The sequence below is a fragment of the Microtus oregoni genome, unplaced genomic scaffold, assembly GCF_018167655.1.
Source record: "Microtus oregoni isolate MIOR12 unplaced genomic scaffold, Mior012 000016F_ref0000370, whole genome shotgun sequence".
Taxonomy (NCBI): domain Eukaryota; kingdom Metazoa; phylum Chordata; class Mammalia; order Rodentia; family Cricetidae; genus Microtus; species Microtus oregoni.
This window is the reverse complement of record NW_024543075.1, coordinates 17,649,252-17,665,345: the sequence shown is the minus strand read 5'-3', so window position 1 is coordinate 17,665,345 and position 16,094 is coordinate 17,649,252. Positions and strand designations below refer to the sequence as shown.

The following is a 16,094-nucleotide window of genomic DNA, read 5'->3' as shown; positions in this document are numbered from 1 at the left end:
GTGCGCTCCCGGGGCGGAGACGGAGGAGGACCCACTCAGCTATGTGGATTTTGTTACGGTCGGTCCCCCATCCGGACTGGACCAATCTGAGGGAGCTTCAAGAGTGTTTTCCCCGCCTGCTCCCTCGAGTTCTTCCGCCCGAGAAAAACTTCTTAAAGGGAACGGAACCAGTTCTATCTGGAAAAGAGACTAGGGCAGAAAGACGTTGTTTGCTTAATGGGCGCCAGAGGGCGCCAAAGTGAAATGGCAGGCGCGGAGGAGGCGGGTCCACTGTAAGCAAAACCTTGAAAGTGACTTCTCCTCCTCCTTTTTTTTTTTTTTTTTTTTTTCTCTGTAGCTTTGGAGCCTGTCCTGGAACTAGCTCTTGTAGACCAGGCTGGCCTCGAACTCACAGAGATCCGCCTGACTCTGCCTCCCGAGTGCTGGGATTAAAGGTGTGCACCACCACTGCCCAGTAAGTGAAGGATCTTGAGCATGCCTTGTCTCTCGGTTAGGAAACTGCCTAAGGTTCTAGAACAGCCTTCCCACAATTTGAAAGAGGCTGACAAGAAAGAGTGCAAACTGCCAGACACAAGGAGGACCCAGGCTTTGTATTCCATTTTAGCCTTCTGCCCCAATGGATTCCAACAATTGGAAGCGATTAACCCTTCCTTGTCCTACAGGAAGAGGAAGGCACTCCTCCTCTTCACCTGCAGCATAGAATACAGGACACTGAAATTTGTGGCAGGTAGTTAGGGTCTGCTCTCTTCCCACCTTTCCAGCTCTGTGGGTCACTATCACAGCCTTACACAATACATAAGAGGATTTGGTGTGTGTGTGTGTTTTCTGCATGTATGTCTGTGGACCACTTGCGTGCCTGGTGTCCAGGGTGGCCAGAAGAGGATGTCAGATTCCCTGGAACTGAAGTTAGACAGCTGTAAGATGCCAGTGGGTCCTGGGAACAGAACTGAGGTCCTACAAGAGCAGCAAGTGATCTTATCCTTGGAGCCATCTTTCCAGCCCCTTAAGAATTTTTCCTCCTTAAGATCTATGAAGAAAACTATGTGTATGCGTGTGTCTGAGCATGTGCACATGAGTAAAGTTGTCCACACAGGTCAGAGGTGTGGAATTCCCAGAAGGTAGAGTTATCCATGGTTGTGAGCAGCCTGATGTGGGCAGGTGATCCCTCTGCAAGAGCAGCAAAGGTTCTCGATTGCTGAGCTGTCTGCTCAGCACCTCCTTTTCTATTTTTAAGGGTGCTGGAATCCAACCCAGAGACTTGGCCTTGTTAGGCAAGCGCTGTCCCCAGTCCACTGAGCTACCCCAGCACTTGAGAGTTATTACTTTCACATCTGAAAAATCACCCAGTCATTGCCCATGATAAGATGGGAATTACCAAAGAAGAGGCATTTTGTTTGTTGGTTGGTTGGTTGGTTGGTTTGATTGGTTTGATTTTTTTTTTTTTTGGTTTTTTTGAGACAGGGTTTCTCTGTGGTTTTGGAGCCTGTCCTGGAACTAGCTCTTGTAGACCAGGCTGGTCTCGAACTCACAGAGATCCGCCTGCCTCTGCCTCCCGAGTGCTGGGATTAAAGGCGTGCGCCACCACCGCCCGGCCTCCGCTTGCATTTTTATAGGAAAGAAAGAAGAGCTGAATGAGTTGAGAGTAAGATTGTGAAAATTAAGGTCACACAGGGTGAGAGGGTATCACTTAGTGGTAGAGTTTTTCATGCAGAAGGCCTACCACCAGATTAACAAAACCCAAAGGTGTCGCGATTTCTGTCTCGGTTCAGATAGATACCTCTGACAAACTAGTGCACATATCTGGAGAGACAGAAACATGAAGGTCATACAGCCCGATTTATAATAGTGAGAAAAGCAAAGGGCAGTTCAGAGGGTAGCAGAAGCATGTCTATGCTGGGGGCTGCTTACGCGGTGGCCTTTGTTAGCAGTTCTCCTGGAGTGCAAGCAACTGTCTGTCGTGGACCAGCCTCGACAAAAATACCACTTACCAGGGTAAGGGCATGGGGATCTGAAAATAGTAAGGAGGATGAAGACACAAGTAAAATTAATAAAACAGAAACATAGGAGAGTATTGGGAGGAAGGTCCAGGCAATACTGAAATCACCCATGTTTAATTTTCCATACACTTTTTTTTTGTTTGTTTTTTTGAGACAGGGTTTCCCTGTGTAAGAGTCCTATTGTCCTGGAACTAGCTCTTGTAGACCAGGCTGGCCTCGAACTCACAGGGATTCACCTGCCTCTGCCTCCTGAGTGCTGGGATTAAAGGCACGTGCCACCACCACTGTCCAGCCAACTTTTATACCCAATACAAAGGACAACTCCAACAGTTAATTGCTTCAACACTTTGAGACATTAAGTTATTAGCATTCTGTTGTTTAGGCAGTGAAGCCACCCTAGACCAAGTTTCCTGAAAGCAGCCACTCTACAGGTTAAACCTCTTAATACAAAAGAAGGAGCAGAGGTATGCTTGCATATCCTGACCGTCTGTCAGGATGGAGTGGACGTACGTGTATGAACATCTTAATGTCAAAAGAACCAAGTAACCACATCCTGGGTCAGGATGTGTAGCCCTGGTTGTTGTCAGCAATTTTGAAGCTCAACTCTCTGACCTTCAGCTAATGGATTTGAATGCACTCTGATATGCCCTACAAAGCATGACAACCTTCTTTGCTGTACGGCGTTTGAATTTGCTGGAATAGCATTTTAACTTGCTTATTGCTAGTCCCAATACGTGGGACATTTTCTATGACTTGAAGAGCATTAAAAATATATTGGCTGTCAGTACACAGATTAAATACCTTATTTGCAAAAAGTTGAAACACTATAACAACAGCTCCAGCTCAACTATCTGTGCTGAGAATGGTTTGGTTACCACCAACACAGCTGCTCTTCCACTGGAAGAAACATCTGTAAAAATTATTATAGAATCCTTTAATGGATCTTTCACTTCAACTTTAGAGAAAATAAAGAAATATAGTTGTTTGAATGGCAGCAACGGATGAGCTGGGAAAAGATTATTAATCTGGCCTTCAAACTGAGCAAATACAATTGCCCAAGAATCACTATTTTGAAATAACCGATCAATCTGTTGCTTAGTATAAGAAATGTTGATCATAGCAGGTTCCCTGACAAAGTATCTCCTAGATTCCATCCTGTTCTTCTGTGCTAAACAAGCTACTGTTTCAAAATAAGGGTTTAATACCTTAACTGGTGAAATGGGAAGGTACAGCCATAAAAGCGGGCCATTTTGCCATAATGTAGGAGTAAGTTTTGTAGGTAATATGCATGCTTGCCGAGGTTGATTGTAATTAATATAATGTACTTGATGTCTGTGTATAGCATACTCTTCCTGTGTGAATTTTTGACAGCTTTTGTAAATTGTCTAGTAGAATTTGGGTCATTGCTTTCTTTAAGAATTTCACTTAATGGCTCAATGGCTTAATGGCTGTAGGATATTTTTGTCTTTTTTTTTTTCTGAAGCTGAGGACCGAACCCAGGGCCTTGCGCTTGCTAGGCAAGCGCTCTACCACTGAGCTAAATCCCCAACCCCTCAATGGCTTAATGGCTGTAGGATATTTTTAAATAAGGTTTCAGCCATTGGATATTTTATTAAAAGTTTGTAAACTATCTTTTTTTTAAAAAAATATTTATTTATTTATTTATTATGTATACAATATTCTGTCTGTGTGCATGTCTGCAGGCCAGAAGAGGGCACCAGACCTCTTTACAGATGGTTGTGAGCCACCATGTGGTTGCCGGGAATTGAACTCAGGACCGTTGGAAGAGCAGGCAATGCTCTTAACCACTGAGCCATCTCTCCAGCCCCTGTAAACTATCTTTCTAATCTAAACTGCAAGTCTGCCCAGCTGACTTAAAAAAAAAAAAAAGCCCAGGATGCTTCCTCCTCTACACAGTATTGAGTTGAATGGCGTGGGATGAGTAGGCCTGGGCCCTCAGCAGCATGGCCAAGAATCTTGTTTTTTTATTTATTTATTTTTATTTTTTTTTATTTTACAAGTTGCAGAATACCGTACTTTAACACTCAGGTTCTAGAAGGTAATAAAGCCCTGTGTTACTCAAGCCATTTTCAGTTGAGTTTTCTATTTTTTTTTCTTTTTTGAAAATATTTATTTAGCATGTGTAGGTGTTTGCCTGCATGTGTGCCTGGTCCCCAGGGAGGCCAGAGAGGATGTCTGATTTCCCTGGAACTAGAGCAACAGTGAGCTGCAGTGTGGGTACTGGGGACCAAACCCAGGCACTGGAAGAGCAGTCAGTGCTCTTTTATCTTGTTGGTTTTCAAGACAGCTTTTTTCTGTGTAGCCCTCGCTGTCCTGGAACTCAATTTGTAGATCAGTCTGGCCTGGAACTCACAGAGATTTGCCTGCCTCTGCCTCCGGAAAGCTGGGGTTAAGGGTGTGAGTCACCACCTCCTGGATACAGCCAGTACTCTTAATGTCTGAGCCATCTCTCCAGACTTTTTCTTTTTCTTCTTAGAAAGTGATGATCGAGCTGAGCAACAGATCAAGAATGGAACACTAACTAGAAGGAACCACCAATTCATAAAGCTGAAAACATGGTATGTTCCCAGATGAACAGAATCTCAGGAGTCGGGAGGTAGCCCTGTGGTAGCATGTGTATTTAGCATACATAAGAGGCTGTTTTCATTTCCAAAGCATGCAAGAGCTGGGGTAAAGTGAGAACGCAATCAAGTTTGAAGCCTGTGATTGTAGTACTTGGGAAGCTGAGGCAGGGGGATTGTAAATTGAGGCCTGCCTGGGTTACTTGACAAGTTCCAGGCCATCTTGAGCTTTCTATAAACAAACAAACAAACATATTAATAAATTGGGCATAACTCAGTTGATAGAGTGCTTGCTTCACAAAACCCTGGGTTCAATCCCCAGACCCAGTAACCTGACTGGGCGTAGTGGCACAAGTTTGTAACCTCAGCACTCAGGAGGTAGAAATGGGTTGGAAGTTCAAGGTCATTCCTGACTGCATAGACAGTCACAGCTAATGTCAGTGTCTCAAACAAAGAGGAACAAAAGCAAACACGTGGGCACCCCTCCCTGGGAACATCTCCTACTCTAGATGATCACCTCACTTTTCCTTAATAAATCTGTGTTTGTTCTGCTCATGAAAACAAGGAAGCCTGCAAGATGGCTCAGTTCAGTCCTGGGACACACATGGCAGAAAGATGGTAGAAAGAGAGAACCTTCTAGCCGGGCGATGGTGGCGCATGCCTTTAATCCCAGCACTCGGGAGGCAGAGGCAGGCGGATCTCTGTGAGTTCGAGACCAGCCTGGTCTACAGAGCTAGTTCCAGGACAGGCTCCAAAGCCACAGAGAAACCCTGTCTCGAAAAACCAAAAAAAAAGAGAGAGAGAGAGAACCTTCTTGCAGGTTATCCTCTGGCATTCTCTCTCTCTCTCTTGCTCTTGCTCTCATACACACACACGTAAATGTAATAATGCTTTTTAAAAAAACTCACAACAAGGGCTGTAGAGATGGCTCAGTGGTTAAGAGCACTGGCTGCTCTTCCAAAGGTCCTGAGTTCAATTCCCAGCAACCACATGGTGACTCACAACCATCTGTAATGAGGTCTGGTGCCCTCTTCTGGCCTGCAGACATACATGCAGACAGATTATTATATACACAATAAATAAATAAATATTTAAAAAAAGAAAAGGAAAAAGAAAAAACAAAAACAAAAAAGCCAAAAAACTCACAGCAAGTTAAAAAATAATAAAATTAGAGCATCAGATGGGGCGTTGTGGCTCACGCCTTTAATCCCAGCACTCAGGAGGCAGAGGCAGGTGGATCTCTGAGTTTGAGGCTAGCCTAATCTACATAGTAAGATCTATTTCAAAATTAGAACAAAACCAAAACTGTCACTTTTCTCTGGAACTGACTTGGAGAGCCCTTTGCAGGGATCCTGAGTGCCTCGGGTAGGAAGAATAACAGACAAAGGCTTTTAGAGTCATTGGAGGCTGGTAAGGAGACTCTGGGGTCACTGCTGCACTCTCCCCAGGAGACCCTGCCTGTGAGTTTCTGTGAGGTATCTTTTAAGAACCTTTTAAAATGTATTTTTACTCTGTGCATGTGTGTGCGTGGTGTGTGTGTGTGTGGGGGGCATCTGGAGGTCAGGGGACAACTTTGTGGAGTTGGTTCTTGCCACTTTGGGTCCAAGGGACTGAACTCGGGTTGATGGGCTTGTGTGGCAAGGACCTTTCCACGATGAGCCGTCTCGTAAAGCATCTGGCAGAAACATCCGTGGTCCTTTGCCCACAGTAGCATCCTCTGATGGGAATGCCGGTCCCAAAGGGAAGGAGAGGCTGTGAGTGTACACGTGGCGCCATTAGCTGTTCTCTTATTCCCAGGTCCTTCCCTCCTCTCCCCACAGCCTGTCAGTTTTCCTCAGTCTCCTTAGACATACCTTGGCAGTCCAACCTGCCTGATTTAATCAGCGCCTCGATGTATTTGGTCTTGTCTTTCAGGTCACACTTGTCAATAGTCCTTTATAGACCTAGCTCCCGAGAAGATCAAGGCTGACTGTCTAGCACAAGCCAGTAAACATTTCACAGGATTTATGGCTTGGGTCAGACATGCATGTACATGCCTGCATTCTCTCTGCTGCTCTCACAAGAGCTTGCCCCCCCCCCCCCCCCGCCCAGCGATCCCTGTATGGCTCTTTGGGAAACTGGGATAGAAGAAGTGACGGCTGCTTGAGAACAAAGTGGTGGAGGCTGAGACAGGGTTTCTCTGTAGCTTTGGTTCCTGTCCTGGAACTAGCTCTTGTAGACCAGGCTGGCCTTGAACTCACAGAGATCCGCCTGCCTCTGTCTCACCACCGCCCAGCCATAACCAGAGTTTCTTGGAAACTAGAGTTTGCTGGAGCTCAGTGGGTCTAATCGTGCGTTGGAGCGTATCTCATTGCGTCTCCTCCATGGTCTCCCACCCACTTTTAAAATTCTGAGGCAGGAACTCGTTATGTAGCCCAGGTTAACCTGAAACACACGATGTAGCTCAAGTTGTTTTCTCCCACCTCAGCTTCTCGAAGGCTGGAATTACAGGTGTGATCCATCATGTTCAACTTGACTACACCTAAGTTACAGCTACGAGACTGAGACCCTAAGAGCCCCCAGCCTGGCTGCTCAGACTGAGGTAAGGCAGTACTAATGCTGCCGCGCTGGTGGGGAGAAGAAGAGGCAGTGAGCCTGTCTCCAGGCTGCCTAGCAGAGCCTTCCCTCTGTTCTGTCCCTTGTCATGTAAGCCCTGCCCTCTGCTATCCCCGTCCGCCTTTATCTACCACCTGCTTGCTTTAAACAATGTTTATGAGTATTTTCCCCACATGTCTGTGTACTTCATGTGAGACTGATGCTTGCAGACCCAGAGAAAGGGGTCAGCACCCCTGGAAATAGAGTGACAGAGAGCTGTGACCTGCCTTGTGGATGCTGGGAACTGAACCCAGGTCCTCTAGGAAGAGCAGGCAGTGCTCTTAACCACTGAGCCATCTCTCCAGCCTGCCATGTCTGCTCCTAGATTCTCCTTTCCACCCTCCCTCTGGAACCCTAAGCAGGCACTGATCAGTCTGAGGTTTGAGTATCCTTGTCCTCTTGGAGCTTATATACAGGGAACAGTTTTGTTTTATTTTTAATTTTTTTACTTTGTATTTTTTTTTCTTTTTTTTTTTAGGCATAAAGGTAAAATATTTATTATAGGAGAGAGAGAGAGAGAGAGAGAGAATAAAAGGAGAGAAAGACAGAACACGTGCGCACGCCAAGAAAGCAGAAAAGGAAGGGGACTTTAATTTTTTTACTTTGTATTTACTATCCATGTGTGTGAGTGAGTGTGTGATCAGGCTGGCCTGTATGATGTGTGTGTGTGTTCATACACACACGTGCAGGTCAGAGGACAACTTCTCAAAGTCTGTTCTCTTCTCCCTCTATGGGTTATGGAGCTTGAACTTAGATTATGGGACTAAATGCTTTCACCTGCTGAGTTATGGCATGGGAACAAAAGTTTATTTTTTTTTTAAGACTTTATTATATATACAATTTTCTGCCTACATGTATGCCTGCAGGCCAGAAGAGGGCGCCAGATTACAGATGGTTGGGAGTCACCATGTGGCTAGGAATTGAACTCAGGACCTTTGGAAGAACAGTCAATGCTCTTAACCTCTGAGCCATCTTTCTAGCCCCAAGTTTATTTTATTTTATTAACAGAACTGGGTTTAAACCTAGGGCTTCATGTATGGGAGGCCCAGTGCTCTACGCACTGAGCCCTAACCAAACACTAACATTAGCCCCTTTAGAGAATAATTTTTTTTTTTTTTTTTTTTTTTTTGGTTTTTCGAGATAGGGTTTCTCTGTGGCTTTGGAGCCTGTCCTGGAACTAGCTCTGTAGACCAGGCTGGTCTCGCCTACCTCTGCCTCCCAAGTGCTGGGATTAAAGGCGTGCGCCACCATCGCCCGGCCCCTTTAGAGAATAATTTTAGAGTAAATTAATACATTTTAAAGATAATTATAGGTTAAGATAAGAGCAATGAAACAATGACAGGATGAGTGGGAGAAGGGCTGGATGTTAGGGAGGTGGCTGAGTGGTGGGAGAGCTTGTTAGCATGCTCAACACTGTGTTCTGCCCCAGGGCTTCCTTCCATAGCTGGTGTCTGATACAAAGTCAGAAGGGTCCTCTGTGAGGTCTGTTTTGTTTGTTTGTTTTTTGAGACAGGGTTTCTCTGTGGAACAGTCCTCACTGCCCTGGAACTCACTCTGTAGACCAGGCTGGCCTTGGACTCACAGAGACTCACCCGCCTCTCTGCCCCGTGAGTACTAGGCTTAAAGGCGTGCACCACTACTGCCTGGCTGTGAGGTCTTTTTTTTTTCTTTATCTTTTAGACTTTTAAACTTAAGTTATTTTTAAGATTTTGGGAATGGTGTTACTGCGGATGGGAGCTAAGGCTGGAACGCTTACAGCGGGTTAAGCATTCTACTACTGAGCTGCATTCTTAGGTCTTTCAAAGGGGCTGAGCTGGGACAGGACTGAGAAGGTACCAGCCAGCTGGAGTCTAAAGGGAGAGGTTCCAGGCCCTGGTTTATCTAACGCCCGTGGAAAAGCTAATGGATTTATGGTGAGCAAGCGCTAGGGTATCTACCAGGTGAAGCTGGAGCCCTGCAGTGGTCCACAGTGGTCCACAGCCCCAGCCTTTGGTGAAGAGCTCTGTAGGAGTCCGGAGAGCGGATGAACTTCTGTTATTAAGTGACGTTTACCTACTCTGGTACTGACTGTTGAAAACTAGCATGATTACATTTCCTTTGTACTCCTGAGTTGCTTTTTGACCTGGGTTTTTCATTTCTTGTTTCCATTTAACTTTATATTTTTACCACTGATCCATTATATACTATTCATCATTCTTCCCGTATAGATCCCACACAATTCGATGTGCCAAGACTCCTTGTATTGTTTTCTTCTTCTGTCTGTCTGGGTGGGGTGTGTCCTCAGGGTGGCTGCCGACTCTCCAGGGAGAGCTGGGTCCCATGGTTGTTTCCTTTTCTCTGTGCTCTCTAGGAACCCAGTGCCCCGTAGTCTTGTTTGTTGGCTTTCATGGTCCTGGGGAGTAAACACAAGACCTAACACACACTAGGTAAGCACTCCACCCCTGAAACACATGCTTAGCCTTTCCAGTAGTTTCCCGAGAAAAACTGCATGGGATGAAATCGTTGTGATATTTTACATGCCTCAAAATAACTTTGTTTGGAGACGGTCTCACTGTGTAGGTCTGGCTGGCCTTGAACTAAGGATCTTTACCTCTGGCAATTTAAAGCTTCATAAATTAGTATGTCTTAGAAGTCACTACACTGGAGTTGGGCGCGGTGGCTCATCCCTGTAAATTTGGTCCTTGGGAAGCTGAGGCAGGAGGATTGACATAAATTCAAGGCCATCCATGGGGTTCATAGTGCATTCCAGGATAGTCCTGGCTATAAAACATCGCCCTGGCCTCAAAACAAAATTCATTATGCTGGGAATTCAAGAGATATGAAATTTTCAATTTATTTTCTGATTTGCTTTTGAGACAGGGTCTCATATAGCCCATGCTTTCTTGGAACTTTCTACATTTGTGAGGGTGACTTTGAACCCTGATCTTCCTGGCTTCCCTACCCAAGTCCTGAGATTACAGGCAGGTACCACAGGTCCACCACTTTCAGCTAAAGAAAAATAAAAACAAACAAAACTCCCTTTTAAAAAAAGGGACAGAGAAACCCTGTCTCGAAAAACCAAAAAATAAATAAATAAATAAATAAAAATAAAAAAAGGGAGTATGGGGGGCTGGAGAGATGGCTCAGTGGTTAAGAGCATCGCCTGCTCTTCCAAAGGTCCTGAGTTCAATTCCCAGCAACCACATGGTGACTCACAACCATCTGTAATGAGGTCTGGTGCCCTCTTCTGGCCTGGAGACATACACGCAAACAGAATATTGTATACATAATAAATAAATAAATATTAAAAAAAAAAGGGGAGTATGATGTAATGTTTTGCTAGCATGTATGTGTTATCATTTAAAAAACGTCGGAAGGAGGCATGCAGCACAACAGGGCTCAAGTGAGCAGTTATTTGGAGAGGAGAGAAATTGGGACAGAGAAAGGGGCAGGCAGGAGAGCAGAGACCGGTCCCTGGAGACAAGAGCGGTGGAATAGAGAAAGAGAGAAGGGAGAGAGGAGGGAGAGAGAGGTGGAAGGCGAGTAAGGCCCACCTCGTAGAAAGGAATGTAGGGAATGTGCACAGGCGCAGCTGTCAGGACCCCAAGGGCAGGCCAGTCAGATGCCCGAATACTATGTGTACGTATGTCTACGACACACGTGCCTGATGCCCTTGGGCTCAGAAGGCTTCAGACCTCCTGGAACTGGAGTTATGGACGTTGTGAGCCGTCGCGTGGGTGCTGAGGATGGTACCTAGGTCCTCTGAAGTGTAGCCGATGCTCTTAGCTGTTGAGCAGCCTGCAGCCCCTACTTGCAACGTTTTAAGCTCACAACACTTGCATTATTCTCTAATAAATTTCTTCCTCCTGCCTTCTTACTGGCGTTCCTGGGTCACCCGATTTGCACAAATCTCCCTCGTCTATTATACATCTCTTCTGGAACTCTGTTTTCTGCTAGCCACGTCCACCTTTGTCGTCTCTTACTGCACTGCGTGTCCAGGTCTCTAGATCCTAAGTATGTTGTCTCTTACAAACCATCCTTTTGTATTTTCCTTCTTTCCCACGTTTCTCTCCGAATTTTTCTCTTAATTTTTTTTTTTTCAAAGTTGGAAACTTGCCTCAAATGTCTGGTGATCCTTAATTACTTGTATTTAAAAATTAGAATAAGCCAGGTAGTGGTGGTGCAAACCAGCACTCGGGAGGCAGAGGCAGGCAGATCTCTGTGAGTTCAAGGCCAACCTGGTCTAGATAATGAGTTCCAAGGCTACATATTGAGACCCAATCTCAAAAGAAAAGAAAAAAAAAAACCAAAACCAAAACAAAACCAAAAACAACCCCCCCAAAAAACCCCAAAACCCCAGCAACGATAAAGAATGAGGGGATAGAGACAGCTCATTGATCGATAGCACTGGTTGCTCTTGTAGGGGCCCGAGTTCCATCCCCAGCACCCACAACTATCTGTAACTCCAGTTCCAGGGGATTCAAAGCCCTCTCCTAGCCTCTGGGGGGCACTGCACATATGTGATTCACACATATATGCAGGCAAAACACTCATATATATAAAAATAAAATAAAGGAAAAACTAAAAGAATGAGCTGAGTGTGGTGGCACATACATACATTTAATCCTGGCACATGGGAGGCAGAGGCAGGCAAATCTCTGAGTTCTAGACCAGCAAGTTGCAGGCCAGACCAGGCTACACAGAAAGAGCTTGTCTAAAACAATACCAAAAGGCAGGAGGTAGCTAGGGAGTGTGGCTCAGTGGGGGCCGAGCATGCTGTCTCCAAGGGAAGTAACTGTAAAACACAACAGTTGCATTCTCAGCAGACCGGAAGAGACGTAACAAAACTGTTTGAGCCAGTACCAGGGAGGACAAGCCGGGGCTGCCAGATGTGTGTGGTAGGGGTGGGCATTAAAAATCCTAATGTATCGGGAAACTTCAGGACAGTGCTTTTACATTTACACATCTGTTTTCTGGACATGGTCACTTTCTCCAGGGTATTTCAACTGTCAAGCTACTGGATGGTACCTGGACCCTCTTAAAATGGTTTAATCTTCCCGGCCAAGGTTATTTTTCCTGGCGGCAGAGATTAAACTAGGACTTTGCCCAAGCCACACCACTGTAACATGGAATTACTCAACTCCCAGGCCAGCGGTTTAAAACTTGTTCTCACCCAACCCCCATAGTACCAGGTCCTGAAATAAAGTTCTCAGGCATCTAGGCAGCCACCAACAAACCCTGGCTCAGTTTTCTTTCGTATGGGGGTGTTGAGACAGTGTCTAGATGTAGCCCAGGCTAGCCTTCAACTTACTATATCACCAAAGATGACTTTGACTTCTACTTCCCAAGTGCTGGCGACACCACTGGGCTTATTTGGTGCTAGGGACTGAACCCAGGGCTTCAAGCATGCTAGGGAAGCCACACCCCAACCCTTGGCTGAGATTTGAACGACCGCGAGGAGTTTCCAGTCAGGCTGTGCCTGGTGTTCCTTTTTCCCTCCCAGAGATAAAAGGCAGTTGCCTACCTCAAAGTACTGGGGTGGGGGTGGAGCGCCTGTAAAGTGTAGACACTGCTGGCTGTACGAAAGCTTTCAGCAGGGTCTCTTCTCATGTCAACTCCTTACTGAATCCTTCCAGAGCTAGTCCCCATTAGCATACCCCCACTTTCAGACAGCTTCTACTATTCTGCTAAGCTAGTTTTGCCCTTACCTTCTTCCTAGCTTGTAAAAAACTGCCCCCCCCCCTTTTTTTTTGCTAGTTTCTGTCTACCTTGTAATCCCCAAGAGTTTTACATCCATTCCAAGTCTTCTGTCATCAAAGGGAGACAATGCAAACCCAAATACCTGGCTCAGGGGCAGGGACAACAGCCACTTTCTATTTTGCAGGTTCTAAATGTAACATCAAGGGATCAAAAGGTTCAGAATTCCAGTTAGGCTTGGCAGCACACACCTGGACCACCACTCACTGTGTGAGAACCTGCCAGAAACAAAACAAAACAAAAAAAACTGATCCACAAAACCAAACATTAGCCACAAGCGTTTTCCAACAAAGTCCCTTTTATTTATTTAGCTGTAATAAATTTTCTTTATTAACTAAATCTCCAGGAATTTTCAGCATAAGATTTAGTGTATTAATGACCACCAACACCTGGCTCTGAGGCTTGTTCAGCCTCTTCCAGTCCTTAGCAGGAGTTAGAGGAAGAGGCGTCATTGACAGAGACCAAGTCAGGGGCTGCGGTCTTCCTTCCCTAGCTGGGCAAGCTGCTCAACTCTTGCCCAGAACAGGAAAAGAGGCGGTTTCTCAGAAGAATTAAAACGAATTTGACAATGAATCAGTAAGAGTTTTAACAATTTAGACTTATCAATATATTGGTCCAAACTCAAAATTTTTCACGTTGCAGTTTACTCTTTTTGTATGAAATAATCTTACTCCCTGTGCAGAAATGAATCAACTCAGTACAAAGAAAAACCTGGAATAGTCTCATCTTGCTTTGGGAAAAGGCTTCCCGCTCCTCCTCAATCTCTCAACAGAAGAACACACATTCCCCTCAAAGGTTACTTCTGGCCCTGGATGTACACACAGGCAGCTTCTGATGGAACTACCAAGGGCATCTGGAGGCACTCACTACACAGGCGGCCTTCGCAAAGGTCTTAAAGTCAACCCTGGCCAGCAGTCCACGAGCGTGTGGAATGGCTCTGCTTCCCCAACGACTTCTGCTATTCCATTTCATAAACTAGGCTCGGAGGCTGCGTTGGGATTATCAGGAGCCAGAGCAGCAGCGGCGGCAGTGGCTCCCCGAGGTAGAACCTCAATCACCCGAGGCTTGTCAATGATACGGGCTGTCCGGTTTCCCTTCTCCACAATGCCGACGATCCACGCTTGGTGACCCTCTCCATACTTGGAAGATTTGATTTCCGAACAAAAGCGGGCCGCCTGTTCTCTCGGCAGACAAATCAGTAATCCCCCAGAGGTTTCAGCCGATGTTCCTTGGAGGAGGCCAAAGCGCCCACTGGCTTTGCTGATGGCAGCCATCTTGGCAATGATTGGCAGATTATGGATGACGAAGGACACTTCATTTTTTTGTTGTTTTGCGAGGTTCTGAGAGTGTCCTAAAATGCCAAAGCCTGTGATATCCGTGGCCGCGTGGGCATTAAATGTGTGCATCAAGCCAGCAGCAGTCCGGTTTAGAGTAGCCATGTTGAACATAGCTTCCTGATAGGCCAGCTCTACTTCTTCTCTGGAAACCACCATCTTGATTTTACTCCACTTTTCAGGATTATCCAGCCATTGGTGGGCATTGGCGGCAACCTGGGTTCCCAAGGGTTTGGTCAACACCAGGACATCCCCTACCACTGCACTATCAGGCATTATGAACTCATTCTGCTGGCACACCACAGTGGCAACCCCACCGATGATAATCCACGGGTTGACCACTGTCTGTCCACCGGTCACTGCGGTTCCTCCCTCCTCGGCAGCGTCGCGGAAGCCTTTGATCATGAGCGGGGTTACCTTCTCGCGCTCCTTCTCGCTCATGCTCTGACTGACACTGAGCAACATCAACATATTGTCACACTCGGTGATGCCCATGGCGTAGAGGTCACTGAGCACATTGGCACAGGCTATGCGCCCCATCATGTAGGGATCTTCCACCAAGGGGTAAAAGAAGTCGGTGGTCTGCACCAGCGACAGGCCGCCGTGCCTCAGGGGGATGACGCAGGAGTCCATCCCAATGCTCAGCGAGGGAAGGGCTGAGCTGGGGCCCGGCCTGGTGCCCAGGCCCCCTTCCTGCACCGTCTCCTCTGGACCCCCGACCAGCGAGGCGAGCTGGGGCTGCAGCGCGGGCCGCGTCAGTCCCTCCAGGAGTTTGAGCAGAGTCTCCTGGGGGACCTTGCAGCCTCAGCCCTTCATGCCGGAGAAGCTCGTCAGCCGCCAGCTCGGGCTGAAGCCCAGGGTCTGGGGCTCGAACGGCCGGTAGTTGGAGAAACTCCGGCTTGCCGGGCCAAAGGAACCCTCCGCCGCCACCAGCGCCGCCATGGCCTCTCCGCTGGCTCCTGGCGCTGCTTCCGCCATCGCGCAGCCCGCGGGGGAGGCCGGGCGGACCCCAAGGCCCCGGTACCTGCAGGGGAGCCTACTTGTCACGCAGGCAAAGGTTACCCGAGGAGACGGTGCGCAGCACGTGTGGGACCGGAGGACGCAAACCACGCTGCCGGTGCAAGCGCCGCGCGGCGTCTATTTATATACAGCGTGATTGACAGCCGCACCACCCAATGACGACTCCGGTACCGAGAGGCGGGCTTCCTTTACTCGGGAAGGTATATTACAAATTAACCGTCTGCTTGCACAACCGGTCCCCGCGAGATTATCACGTGAACTTTCTGTAACTGGCCTGGAACGCGCTTCTCTATGTAGACCAGGGTGGCCTCGAACTCACGTCTATCCGTCTGGCTCAGTTTCCCAAGTGCTGGTATTACAGAGAGGAGCCAAGATGCCCCGCTCCCCTTAAAAATGTGAACCTGGTCTTGGAAGTGGTTGGCTTTGGAATCGCTTTACGGAAGGGTAGCTCACTTGCTGAAGGAAGCCCTGACACTTGGCTAACCCCATGAAGGTCAGAATGGTGCCAGTGACATTTGACAAGACACAAAATAAATCTAGGGTCAGAAAACACTCTAAGGGGAGAAATGGGGGAAGAAAAGGGACATTACAAAGCAAATACTATCATTACGTAAGCAAATTGCAGCGTCAATGTTGTGAAATTTCACATGAAAACACAGATTTGGGTACTGTTTTGGCCATTAACTGCCAATGACGAGTGACTGTCTCCTGCGCAAGTCAATTTATTAATGCAGCAGAATAGCTTACTTGGCTACTCTGTGCTAAGATGTCCATATTTCCTGAAGTTAATG

At 46.9% G+C, this 16,094-nt stretch overlaps 1 protein-coding gene across 1 annotated transcript; it reads right to left on the bottom strand.

The window, feature by feature from the left end:
* Positions 1-13,229: 13,229 nt before the first annotated feature.
* Sephs2 (selenophosphate synthetase 2) lies at positions 13,230-15,415 on the bottom strand. Its single transcript, XM_041667168.1, has one exon. The coding sequence runs from the start codon at positions 15,259-15,261 to the stop codon at positions 13,918-13,920; it is 1,344 nt and encodes a 447-aa protein (XP_041523102.1). The 5' UTR covers positions 15,262-15,415; the 3' UTR covers positions 13,230-13,917.
* Between the last annotated feature and the right edge of the window lie 679 nt (positions 15,416-16,094).